At 41.2% G+C, this 12,407-nt stretch overlaps 1 protein-coding gene and 1 pseudogene across 9 annotated transcripts in view; one reads left to right on the forward strand and one right to left on the reverse strand.

The window, feature by feature from the left end:
- The window catches only part of Cnot1 (CCR4-NOT transcription complex subunit 1), a 100,019-nt gene extending 87,618 nt beyond the window's left edge, over positions 1–12,401 (forward strand). For 5 of the 9 annotated variants that reach the window (XM_023709267.1, XM_023709269.1, XM_023709268.1 and 2 more), the window contains 9 exons: positions 742–905; positions 1,088–1,205; positions 2,315–2,416; positions 5,107–5,280; positions 6,421–6,570; positions 7,772–7,952; positions 10,530–10,662; positions 11,770–11,904; positions 12,054–12,397. In XM_023709267.1, the coding sequence (XP_023565035.1) occupies positions 742–905; positions 1,088–1,205; positions 2,315–2,416; positions 5,107–5,280; positions 6,421–6,570; positions 7,772–7,952; positions 10,530–10,662; positions 11,770–11,904; positions 12,054–12,132 (1,236 nt within the window). In that variant the 3' untranslated portion in view covers positions 12,133–12,397. Of the gene's footprint in view, positions 1–741; positions 906–1,087; positions 1,206–2,314; positions 2,417–5,106; positions 5,281–6,420; positions 6,571–7,771; positions 7,953–10,529; positions 10,663–11,769; positions 11,905–12,053 lie in introns of all 9 variants that reach the window. The other 4 variants (XM_004625921.2, XM_004625923.3, XM_004625922.3 and 1 more) reach the window with 1 other exon arrangement.
- Positions 9,528–10,519, reverse strand: LOC105741416 (annotated as a pseudogene).
- Positions 12,402–12,407: the final 6 nt, after the last annotated feature.

The following is a 12,407-nucleotide window of genomic DNA, read 5'->3' on the forward strand; positions in this document are numbered from 1 at the left end:
ATAAATGAGTCTGAGTTCAGTTTGGGAAAATCATAAATGAATTTTTCACATCCCTCACTATTCCGTGAGCCAGGACAATTCTTTGAATCATCTCTGTAGCCTATTCAACAGCTCCCTTGGCCACTTACTAAATGCTAGGTGTGAACCATTTGCCACTTGCCAAATTTAGTTCTGACCAAAACCATTAAGATTGTTGGATTGTAGCAGGATAATAATATGAGCTGGACATAGTGGCACACACCTGTGAGTACCAGCACTCGGGGGGTGGCTGAGGCAGGAGGATCACCTCAAATATGAGGCCAGTCTGAACTACATAGCAAGACATCTCAAAAAGACCAAAAAAACTAGATGCTAACTTGAGAGGGCCATCCTGATTTTTAGAGTTTTAGAAAAAGTAGAGATTAGGGGAGATGGCTCTGTAGAATAAGTGCTTGCCTGGCAAGCGCAAGGGCCTGAGTCCAATCCCCAGTTACGCCAAAAAATAAATAAGAAAAAGTGGAGATTTGTGAAGAATATACAGGTTTGGTCTGAGGCTATAAAAATTCAAAGAAAGCGACGCTATAGGTCACGGCAAGCAAATGTATGACTGCTTTGACTGGCAGCGAGTAGTGTTGTATTCAAATAATATAGATCCTTTAATGTAGGACTTGACAATGCAGTTTTTTTAAAAAAAGTGTTAAGTTGAAGGTGACAAATGGACTACCCGTATGACACACAGGCTATACTTTGTGTTCTATGTAGGTTCTTGGCATAGTGGTGGGAGTTCTTCTACAGGATCATGATGTCCGACAAAGTGAATTTCAGCAGCTTCCCTACCATCGGATTTTTATCATGCTGCTCCTGGAACTCAATGCTCCTGAGCACGTGTTAGAAACTATTAATTTTCAGACTCTTACGGCTTTCTGGTGGGTATTACTGGGTTTAATCATTTTCTTGTTAAAGGCTGAACTTGTAAACTTTTAGAACTTCTGTGTAGTATTTTGAGGTATGTTGATTTGTAAGACAACTTGTATGTTGCTAACATTCATGTCCTGTTCATTGTATCGAAGTTTGACCACCTTTATGACCAAGGTGTTTTCTCTTTCAGCAATACATTCCACATCTTAAGGCCCACGAAAGCTCCTGGCTTTGTGTATGCCTGGCTGGAGCTCATCTCCCATCGGATATTTATTGCAAGAATGCTGGCACATACGCCACAGCAGAAGGTGTGGCTGCCATTTATCTCCTACAGATGAAGACTGTAACTACCTGCCCCTATTAGCGCTGTCTATAGATTGCACTTATAGCTTAAGGTTCTTAACCATTTGAGACATTGGAATGAATATGTGGGTATAGGGGCTCTGGAGCTGGTTGATTTTTATGAATTTGTGTAAATGCTGAAAGACCACTGTCATTTAAGATTGAGGGCTATAGGCTGGGCGTGGTGGCACATGCCTATTATCCCAGCACTTGGGAGGCTGCAGCAGGAGGTTTGTTGTGAGTTCCAGACCAGCCTGGGCTACAAAGTGAGTTCATGGCCAGCCTGAACTGCATAGTGAAACCCTGTCTCAAAAGACCCCCCATCCCCGCAGAAAAAAAAAGAAAAGAGGTAATTTCCCCCCCCCTCTGGTGATGGTAGTGCTGAGTATTAAACCTGGGTCTTCATATATGCTAGGCATATACCTTCAATCTTGGGCTACTTTATTTGAAGGATTTGGAATTTTGATCAGGTTCTGTTTAAGAGTTATTTGTATTTCAAATGCACCATAGGTAGTATGAAATTTTTTTCTTTTATCCTGTAATTAGGTGGGAAATGGGTACTGTATTCCCATCCATCAGACCCAGGCTGGGGGTGGAAGCACAAGGTGAAATGTCATTTATATGAACTTGATTTTGTTTAATGAAGGTACTTCAGGGAGAGGGAACATGACATATTCAATAAAATATATAAGAACGAATATAATTGGTATGGTTGGGAATTAAGCAGGTTGTTTGGCTGAAAGGAAAAGATTCATGCTGTAAACAGACTGTCAAGACTCGGGTCTTGGAAAAACCACTCAGTTTCTCAGTTGGGCTCAAGTTTCTTCAAGGTCTCTTCACCTTTCAAATTTTCTTACAGGCACAGGGACTATTTTACATCTGTGGAGCCAGTTTGTTTCAAATTTTATTTCCCATTACCTTACTAGTCTTTTCTGAGACCAGTCAGTCTAGAGGTACTTGTTAGTATTCTTTCTTTATATTAGTATGAAGATGATAAGTCCATAGCATAGCTCTGTGGATACCTGTTTTTATAAGTGAAAACATCTGAATAAAGACTCATATACCTTTCTTTCAGGGATGGCCTATGTATGCACAGCTACTGATTGATCTATTCAAATATTTAGCTCCTTTCCTTAGAAATGTGGAACTCACCAAACCTATGCAAATTCTCTATAAGGTAATTAATTTGTATTTGTGTTCGTTCATTTGGTCTTTTTTAGACAGGATCTCACTATGTAGTTCAGGCTGGCCTCGAACTCAGCAATCCACTTGCCTCAGCCTTCCAAAGTACTAGTACTAGTACAGTCAGCTTGTGTGCCACCATGCCTAATTTATACTTATAAATTAAAATAATTTCTTTTTTTATTTTTTATTTTTTCATAAAATAATTTCAAGAGTGAAAAAAATCATGTACAAGAAACACTGTTATATTTTTGTCCAACTTTTATTGTGTAATCAGAAAAGTATTTAAATCTAATTTTACAAATTGCCTGCACCAGTTTATGCTTCTCAGTGCCTCAGCACTTTCCCATACCGTAGCATGCCTCCCACCCCACCCCCCAATTTGGTACATGTATAGGAGGATCTCATGGAATTTTTATTTTTTTTTTTATTTTTTTAATTTTATTTATTTGTGTGTGTGTGTGTGTGGCCAGCTCAGCCCACCAGGGGGCGGGGCTGGCTGGCATGTGGTGCTGGGGGATTGAACCGCTGTCCCTGTGCTTTGCTAAGCTTGTTCTAAGTAGTTGCTTTAGACCACTGAGCCATCTCACCAGCCCCAAAATGGTAGAAGGCTTTTTTTTTTTTTTTTTTTTTTTTTTGGAAGCTCAAATTGCCTTTAGGGCATTTCTCGTTTGCAGTGACTCTGGTTTGGAACCCCAGAAGCTTGAGCTTCAGGGCTTTGTTTAAGCAGGCACTTAAACAACTGAGCTGCTGGGCAGGTCCCCCAAAAAAATGGAATAAGGACTTTTTTTTTTTTTTTTTTTCCTTCTTGTATGCCTTCAGGGCACTTCTGCATGGCTGGAGTGTTGTGGGGATCGAACTACAGCAAACTGAGGCTGCCAGCATTGTGGAAGCAGCCACTTAACTGAGCTAGGGCTGGGCCCCCCGGAATTTTTAATTTGCATTTCCTTAATGATTTTTTAATAAAATTTTCTTGGGTAGATTATTTTTTTGTGATGTTTCTTTTGCAGTATTTTGTTTATACATGCTAAGCAAAGCTCTACTGCTGAGCCACATCCCACAGCTTTTTCTCCGTAAAAAAGTTCCTTGTATATTATGTATTTTAGCATATTACGTATTTATTTAAGCCTTTATTGGTGTATACTCAGGTATCTCTCATGGCTTGTATTTTCACTCCTTTAAAGGAAAGTGTCATTTGAGAAACTTTTTTTTTTTTTTTTAAATGTATTTTATCTTAATTTAAGGTGCATATTTGCTGGACATAGGATTGTTTCCTTTTTTGGTGGTGTGGTACCAGGGATTGAACTCAGGACCTTGCGCTTGTCAGGCAAGCACTTATTCCACTGAGCTGTCTTCCCCAGCCCTTGAGGAACATTTAAAAGTTACTAGATTCAGAATCTTCAATTTTCTACTAGTGAATGTGGCCAGTAGTGAGTTGTGCAAGACATTGCCTGCCTCAAAACTTAGTAATGAGTTCTATTATATGCAACCGTTTATGTATCTGAATTGTTCAGTTTATTTTCAGAAAAAAATCACTTAATAAAAAGTTGTCAATATTTTTATTTTTGTTCCTGGAAATGAAACTTAGGACCTTGCACTTGCTGGGTAGGTGCTGTGCTGCTGAGCTATAGCCCCCCCAGCCCTGCAGAGTCTGTAGTGATAGTCTTGTCTCTTTATTGAATCAGTCTTGGAAGGCTTTCTCAGAACTTTTGGCTTTAATTTCTTTTTCTCCTACTTAACACATTTTTAAAAAATTAATTGATAGGTATTTTTCTTATGCTTTCTTTGGTTTTCTTTTTTTTTTTAGATGTATTTAGTACAGGGCCTTACTACACCAATCAGACTCATAATAATCCTCTTGTTTTCAGCCTCTCAAGTGCTGAGATTACAGGCATGCACCACCATACCCAGTCTCAGTTACTGTCTCAGCGTGCCTCAGGGGTGGAGCAAACAGGGCACACTGGGGATTCAACACCAGTCCCTGTGCCTGTCTAAGCAGGCACTTCAGTTTGCTGAGCTATATCGCTAGCCCTGCTTTTTTGGTTTTTGTTAGTTCTTTTTTTGGCTTAAGATACATACTTTAGGGCCAACGAGATCGCTCAGCAGTCTAAAGCACCTACTTAGGCAAGTATGCTGAGACCATGCTTTGATACCTGGCACCACATGCCATGCCAGCCCTGCCCCCAGGGTGGGTTAATCTGGCCAAGGGGAACAAAAAAGATAAATACTTTAATCTATATTTTTTTTGTGTGTGCAGACTGTTGTAGCCCCTGAGGCTATAAATGTGTTACCTAGTTTTTCATTTTAGGTAAAAATATTTTATAAAGTAACATTAAGATGTTGATTAAAGCTTATAGGCAGTTCTTACATTTCTTTTTTTTTTTTTTTTTTTCCTTTTTTTTAATTTTTTTTTTTTATTTGTGTGTGTGTGTGTGTGTGTGTGTGTGTGTGTGTGTGTGTGTGGCCAGCTCAGCCCACCAAGGGGCAGGGCTGGCTGGCATGTGGTGCTGGGGGATTGAACTGCGGTCCCTGTGTTTTGCTAAGCTTGTTCTAAGTAGGTGCTTTAGACCACTGAGCCATCTCACCAGCCCCAGTTCTTACATTTCTTGAAATATACTTTTGGCCTTGTAAAATTCAAAGTAGGAAGGTTATTCTTTACTGTGAATTTTTCCCCCCCCAAAACAGGGTACTCTGAGAGTGCTGCTGGTCCTCCTGCATGATTTCCCAGAGTTCCTTTGTGATTACCATTACGGGTTCTGTGATGTGATCCCACCTAATTGTATCCAGTTAAGAAACTTGATCCTGAGTGCCTTCCCCAGAAACATGAGGCTCCCAGACCCATTCACTCCTAATCTGAAGGTAAAGTGTATTGATCTTAGTCCTTTTTCTGGAAGGTAAGCCATGTATTGTTCTCTCCCAGAATACACACATTTTGTGGTAGATAAGGATACTGTTTGAGGAGAAGCATCGGTGTTATTAAGCTGATGTGCTGTGATATTGATGCTGATGAACACTGGCTTATGTAGCATCTTTATCTGTATTTTGCAGAACCCCAGCCAATGTGTTGGGTATTGGCCACATGACAAAAATGTGCAGAACAGATCTTTGTAATGCCTGTACTTAAGAGATGTGTGTGTGTAAGTGTGCCTCTACTTAAACTGTAGAAGGAAAAAGGACCACTTTACTATAGGTTTTATGTATTCTTTCCTCCATCCTAATGTATTGTTAAGAAGTAATAAGTATAGTATCTTCCTGTTCTACTGGGCCTTGCACTCTTGGAATTTGTTTCTGGACTCTTCAAATCTAAGTTTAGGAAAAACTGGTTAATGGTATAAACTAGATCTGTCCATCAACTGTCTTGCTTTTACTTTAAGAAGTAAATGCATGCCTTGTATTTATTTGGTAGATAGTCTCACTACACAGCTTGGATTCTTAGTGATCCTCTGTCTCAGCCTCTCCACTCACTGCTGGAATTAATAGGTATGTGCTACCATGTCCAGTTTTGGTGGCTGGCACAGTGCACCCATGGTTCTGGGGTAGGCATGGCATGCAGTACAGAGGATGGAACCTGGATCTTTGAGCTTGCCAGGCAGGCACTTACTTAGACTGCCGAACTATCCTGTAAATGCCTTGTATACAACTAAAAGTATCTATCATTCTGTATATAGTCTTTAAAGTTTGATTAACCAATATAAGTTTGAGACTGGGCTTAATGGTGCGCACCTATAATCCCAGCTCTTGGGAGGCTGTGAACAGGAGGATAAAACTATGAGTTCGATCTAATAGCAAAACTCTGAACACCCTGTAGAACCTTCCGTAAAAATACAAAAAAGGAAAGAAAAAAAGATTTAAAAAAGCCAAACAGCAATATAAGGTAGCAGTGTACTCTTCAAGGCATGTGTAATGTGTGTAGTTTTAGAATAACAATTGTACCACTTTATAGCATAGATGTTAATTCCCATAATTGATTCTGATTGTGATTCTTGGCATTTGTGGCAGGTGGACATGTTGAGTGAAATTAACATTGCACCCCGGATTCTCACCAATTTCACTGGAGTAATGCCACCTCAGTTCAAAAAGGATTTAGATTCTTATCTAAAAACTCGATCACCAGTCACTTTTCTCTCTGATCTGCGCAGCAACCTACAGGTTAGTTGGTTTGGCTTAAACAGTACTGTGTCTTCCAGAGAAAGCACTCCTGTTTATCATCCTTTTGGTTCATTTTAGGAGTTCTTCTCACCCTGATTTAAAGACTTAGAGGATTGGCCAAATAGCTCAGTGGATTAAAGCACCTGCAAGCAGGCATAGGGGCTGGGGCTCGATCCCTGGGCCTGCCATGCCAGCCCCGTCCCCTGGGGCTTGCTGAGACAGCACTTGAGACTGGGCGTGGTGTCACGTGCCTGTATCCCCAGCTCTTGGGAGGCCGTGAATGGGTGGATCACTGAGTCCGATCTAGTAGTGAGACCCTGAACACCCTGTAGACCCTTCCCTAAAAAATAAAAGATTTAGAAATGTAACTGTCATACCTTATTATGTGGGTGAGCTTAACTGGATTGTATGCTATACTATTATATTTGATCAGTTATACAACATTACAGTTTTGGGCCAGGGAGATGGCTCAGTAGAATAAGCGCTTACCTGGCAAGTGCAAGGGCCTGAGTTTGATCCCCAGTTCCAGGGCGGGGCCCCCCCACAGTTTTATACAGCCTGAGGACAATTTTTTATAAAAATAGACTGCAAGATTTTCTTAGGTGTATAGATTCTGGTTTAATTTGATACATAGAATAACTTCAAATGGGATTATTTTACCAATCTATTTCAGAGCTATGTCACAAGATGACAGTTTGCTTGGGTTTCCAAAACTTTTTTTTTTTTTTGGATAGAACCATTCTTTGAATGGATATACGTTAAAATAACTTTATTATAAATCAGTCAGTTCTGATTTCAGAGTGTGGGTAAGGAACACTGAGGTATACCTGTAGCCCATTTTGAGACAGGTGGTAGTTATATTGCCTAGGCTGGGCTCAAAAGTGGGATCGTCCGGCTGCAGCCTCCTAGGGTCCTGGCAACATAAGTTAGGGATCACAGACTTGAATTACTAAACCAGGTCTGAGGTTCATCACAAAGAATATTGAGAGGGGCCGGGTAGGTGGCTCGGTGGGATAAGCGCTTTCCTGGCAAGTGCAAGGGCCTGAGTTCAATCCCTGGTTCTGCCTAAAAAATAAAATAAAAAGCAAAGAATATTGAGAGCTGTTTGCTCTGTCTTTGGGGCTCTGTGGGAGTTAAGTTTTCTGTTTTTCTTTTCTTTCTTTCTTTTTTTTTTTTTTTTTTTCATGCTTTGATTTTTTAGGTATCCAATGAGCCTGGCAACCGCTACAATCTTCAGCTTATCAATGCACTGGTGCTCTATGTAGGGACTCAGGCCATTGCACACATCCACAACAAGGGCAGCACGCCTTCCATGAGCACCATTACTCACTCGGCACATATGGACATCTTTCAGAACCTGGCTGTCGACTTGGACACTGAGGGTGAGTGGAGCTGCTGGTTTCTGGAGTCAGGTCCACTGTGCTTTTTGCCACAGACCCATTACAAAAATTGAAGATTCCTATAAGCCACAAGAAAGAACATCCTAACAGTGTATTTGTAGGTCTTAGGTGTCTTTCATTCATTTATATGTTCAGTACAGAAAAGGAAAAACTTGCCCTATATCCTGCTATATGTTAGTACTTTATTATATAATTGAAGTATTTTCATATGAAAATGAACATGCTCTTTGCGGTAGTCTGAGTACAAAATAGGTTCATATTACCTGTTTCCTTAATATTGGGGCCTCATTGCCAGGGAATATGTTAAATGTGAGGCATATGAAGATAAGTATGATTTTCTTCCTCCTTCTACAGGAAATTAACAATATGCCTCCTGTTGCAGTCCATATCTTTCCTGGTTGAGTTGCATTGCCTTTGGTGTTTTATTTATTCTTAGGTAATAGAGATCTCAGCTAAGTGTTGACCAGCTACAGTCTTCATTACTTTAGCAGCACTTCTAATTTTCTATGGACACTTAAGATGATAATTATTGAGTATATGTACTGCTTGCCTGTTTTTGTTGTGAGAACTTGAAAATCAAAATTTAACCTAATTGAAAGCTGGGATTGGGGTCATACACCTGTAGTATCAGCACTCTTGGGAGGCTGAAGCAGGAGGATCACCATGAGTTTGAGACCAGCCTGGATTACGTGGGGGTTCAAGGCAACCGGACCACATAACACAAGACCCTGCTTTAAAAATAACCCTCAAGGGCTGGTGAGATGGCTCAGTGGTCTAAAGCACATACTTGGAACAAGCTTGGCAAAATATAGAGACCGCTGTTCAATCCCCCAGCACCACATGCCAGCCAGCCCGCCCCCTGGTGGGCTGAGCTGGCCACACACACACACACACACACACATAAATAAATAAAATTAAAAAAAAATAAAAATAACCCTCAACAATAAAGATAAGGCAGGACAGTCTTCACAAACACAAATAATGTCAAACAAAGTAGACAGCTAAAGCCAGCTGGTATTTCAAAATAGTAGTCCTTAAAAAATTATGGTTTGAGTGGCCAGAGAGATGGCTCAGTGGACTAAGTAAGCACTTCCCTGGCAAGCACAAGGACCTGAGTTCAATCCCCAGTTCCGCAAAAAGTATGGTTTGAGAACCATTCAAGGTATCCTTAAGAACTTCTCAGGAAGCCTACTGGGTCACAACTGTTTTCATAACTTGATTGCTCATATTCTAAGAGGAGTTTTCAAGAGGCTACATGAAATACAGTAGTATTTCAGGATGCAGAGGCAGAAGAATCTGCTGTTTTCTACCATAAAGAAATCTGCAAAATGTAAAAGTGAAACTGTTAAGAAGTTTTTTTTTCAGAACACTAACATGTTACATTTATAGTGAGTCTTTTTTTAAAATGAGTGTTTAGAAATTACTCCTTTTAATGGGAAATACAGCAGTAAAACCCACAGAGAATTCTTTGGGGTGGGCAGATTTGATGGTGCACAACTATAATTCCAGCACTTGGGAGACTGAGGCTAGTTTGGATGACAGGGTGAGTTCAAAGCCAGACTGCACTACTTACTGTGAGACCTTGTCTCAAAGACCAAAAAATCATTTAGGTGCTCTTTTTTTTTTGTCTTTGTGCAAGATTTATTAAATGTCTCCACACAGCAGCCTCCATTTTCAGATATTGCTGCCAGGAACACCCTGTTATGTGGTAGGGAATGGCTGGGGCATGGCAGGTGGCTCTGGTTTCCCACCCTTCTGCTCTGAGATGAGAGTGGTGGGCAGGCAGGATCTCATCTTTGGGTTCCACAACGGCTCACATGGTCAGGCAGAGGCTTTGTGGGGCCAGTCTTACCACTTGGATCCCAGGGCAGCATGATCTTTACTTTGATACTCAGCACACCCTGTCTGAGCAGCACATACTGCATGGCAGCATCAACATAGTAGTTGACGGGGTCCCCACTGTGGATCATCAGGTCATCCACAAACTTCATGGACGTAGCCCTCTGTCCACGGAGTTTCCCAGACACCACCTCACAGCCCATGGCTCTGCTCTCCATGATGAACCGCAGCACACCTAGCAGTCCTCCACACCGCAAGCCCTCCTAGGAGTTCATAATGCACCCTGCCTGAGTGATGGCATGGAGACCTCTTGTTGCCACCTTCTCAGCATAAAGCTCTATTCTGCCCTCAGGGAAGCCAAACCTCTTCTGAACGACAGCAGTCAACTTGTGGATCCTGTGGCCCTCCTCACCAAGAATATTCTGTGTCCTGATGGCTAAAATAACGATACCTGTCCTGGTGGGTGTAACTTGGACTTCAGTGCCAGAGTAGCTAACTTCAGCCAGCTCCCTAGTGAGGAACTCATTCAGTTTAGCTTTGAAGATGCTGTCAGCGACAAACTCCCTCTTAGAAATACGTACTGCCATCTTTCCTATTTGAGGGCTCTTGAGAAATGAGGTCATTGAGTAATCTGAGTCTGTATCAGAAACCCAAGTCCTAGACAGCTGTTTCTGTTGGCTTTCAGAGCAAATCCTCACTACCCTTGTGTTTAATTTCTAGGTCGGTATCTCTTCTTGAATGCAATTGCAAATCAGCTGCGGTACCCAAATAGCCACACTCACTACTTTAGCTGCACCATGCTGTACCTTTTTGCAGAAGCCAACACTGAAGCTATCCAGGAACAGATTACAAGGTGAGAGGTGTTTCGTTTTTGTATTTTTTTAGAGAAGGGTCTACAGAGTGTTCAGGGTCTTACTTCTAGATCAGACTCATAGTGATTCTCCTGTGTATAGCCTCCCAAGAGCTGGGATTCCAGGCACACACCACCATGCCCAGTCTCAATTGCCGTCTCGGTGCGCCCCAGTGGCAGGGTTAACATAGCAGGCCCCCCAACCCCAAGCAGGGGCTTTAATTGGCTGAGATATTTGGCTGTCCCTGAGAGGTTTTTTTTCTAAGGCATCAAAAGTATTCCCTAGGTCAGAGAAGATAGCTCAGTGCAAATGCAAGGTCCTGAATTCTATCCCTGGTACTGCAAAAAAATAATAAATATTCCCTATACCAATGGTGGTGAACCTATGGTACCAGTGCCACAGAGGGCTGTTTATTGAAAGCTCAGAGGGTCACTGTCCTATCCCATTCATTTTGAACTCTTAGGGGTTTTTTCTTTCTGCAGTGTTTGGTAATACTGTGTGAAACACAGAATACAGCTGTGAACAAAATAGAGATCCCTACCCTCCTGATATTTACTGTGATGGTTATATATTACAGATACAGAATTTAGAATATTCTTGTGGAATATAGAACTGTAATTACTGTTGTGATTGTCTTTGTGGCAGAATAGACAAGACCTGCATGCATTAACCAGCAGAAAGTTCTGAGGTGGTAGCAGCAACAGCAGCACACATATTTGCCTTACTAGGGATTGAACCCAGGGCTTTGCATTTTGCAGACACAAGTGTGCACCATTCCTTTTTAAATTTGGAGACAAGGTTGTGCTAAATGCCCAGGCTCAGCTTAAATTTGTGATCTTCCTGCCTCAGCCTTCTCAAGAGTACTGGAATTATAAGTATGTGTGTGTCCCCACCACACACTCCTTACTCTCTCAACAGTTCTGCCTCCATCATTGTTAACCCTTAAGCTCAGGACCAAGACCCATCCAGATATTCTAACCAGAATCCACATATGTTAACCATGCAGTCTGTATTAGACACTTTTTGTAAAATTAAACCCCACATTGTGAGTGATTGAGCTATGGTCATGAATTTTTCTTTGCATGTTAACTGTTTCTTCCATTTTCCAGGGTTCTCTTGGAACGGTTGATTGTAAATAGGCCACATCCTTGGGGTCTTCTTATTACTTTCATTGAGCTGATTAAAAACCCAGCATTTAAATTTTGGAACCATGAATTTGTACACTGTGCCCCAGAAATTGAAAAGTGAGTTGAAAGTAATTTTTTAATTATTTAGCAGTGAAAAACAAGATTGAGCATGAGTTAGTACATTGTTAGTACATTGTTTACTATTATTTAGAAGGTATTGTTCTAAACTTTGCTGACAAGTACATGTCACCATCTCCTTTCTTTAGGTTGTTCCAGTCGGTTGCACAGTGCTGCATGGGACAGAAGCAGGCACAGCAAGTAATGGAAGGGACAGGTGCCAGTTAGATGAACTGTGTCTCTGTTGTAAAGGTGTCAGCCTCAAGGTCCAGTCCCACTGCACCAAGTTCATAAACTGAAGACTCCTTTCAACTCTGACTTTCCTAGCCCTTTGGTTCTCGGGTATCTGTCCCACTAACTGTTGGAGCCAGCCTCCTATCTAGGTGGGCACGTTCCAAAGTTTAAATGCATTTTTTTTTTTGACTCTTGGCCAAAATTTAGAACATGCTGTGAATATCACTTTGAACTTGTGTAAATATATGAAAAAGAAAAACTTTTGTCTC

Source organism: Octodon degus, unplaced genomic scaffold (genome assembly GCF_000260255.1).
Source record: "Octodon degus isolate 3935 unplaced genomic scaffold, OctDeg1.0 scaffold00011, whole genome shotgun sequence".
Lineage (NCBI taxonomy): Eukaryota > Metazoa > Chordata > Mammalia > Rodentia > Octodontidae > Octodon > Octodon degus.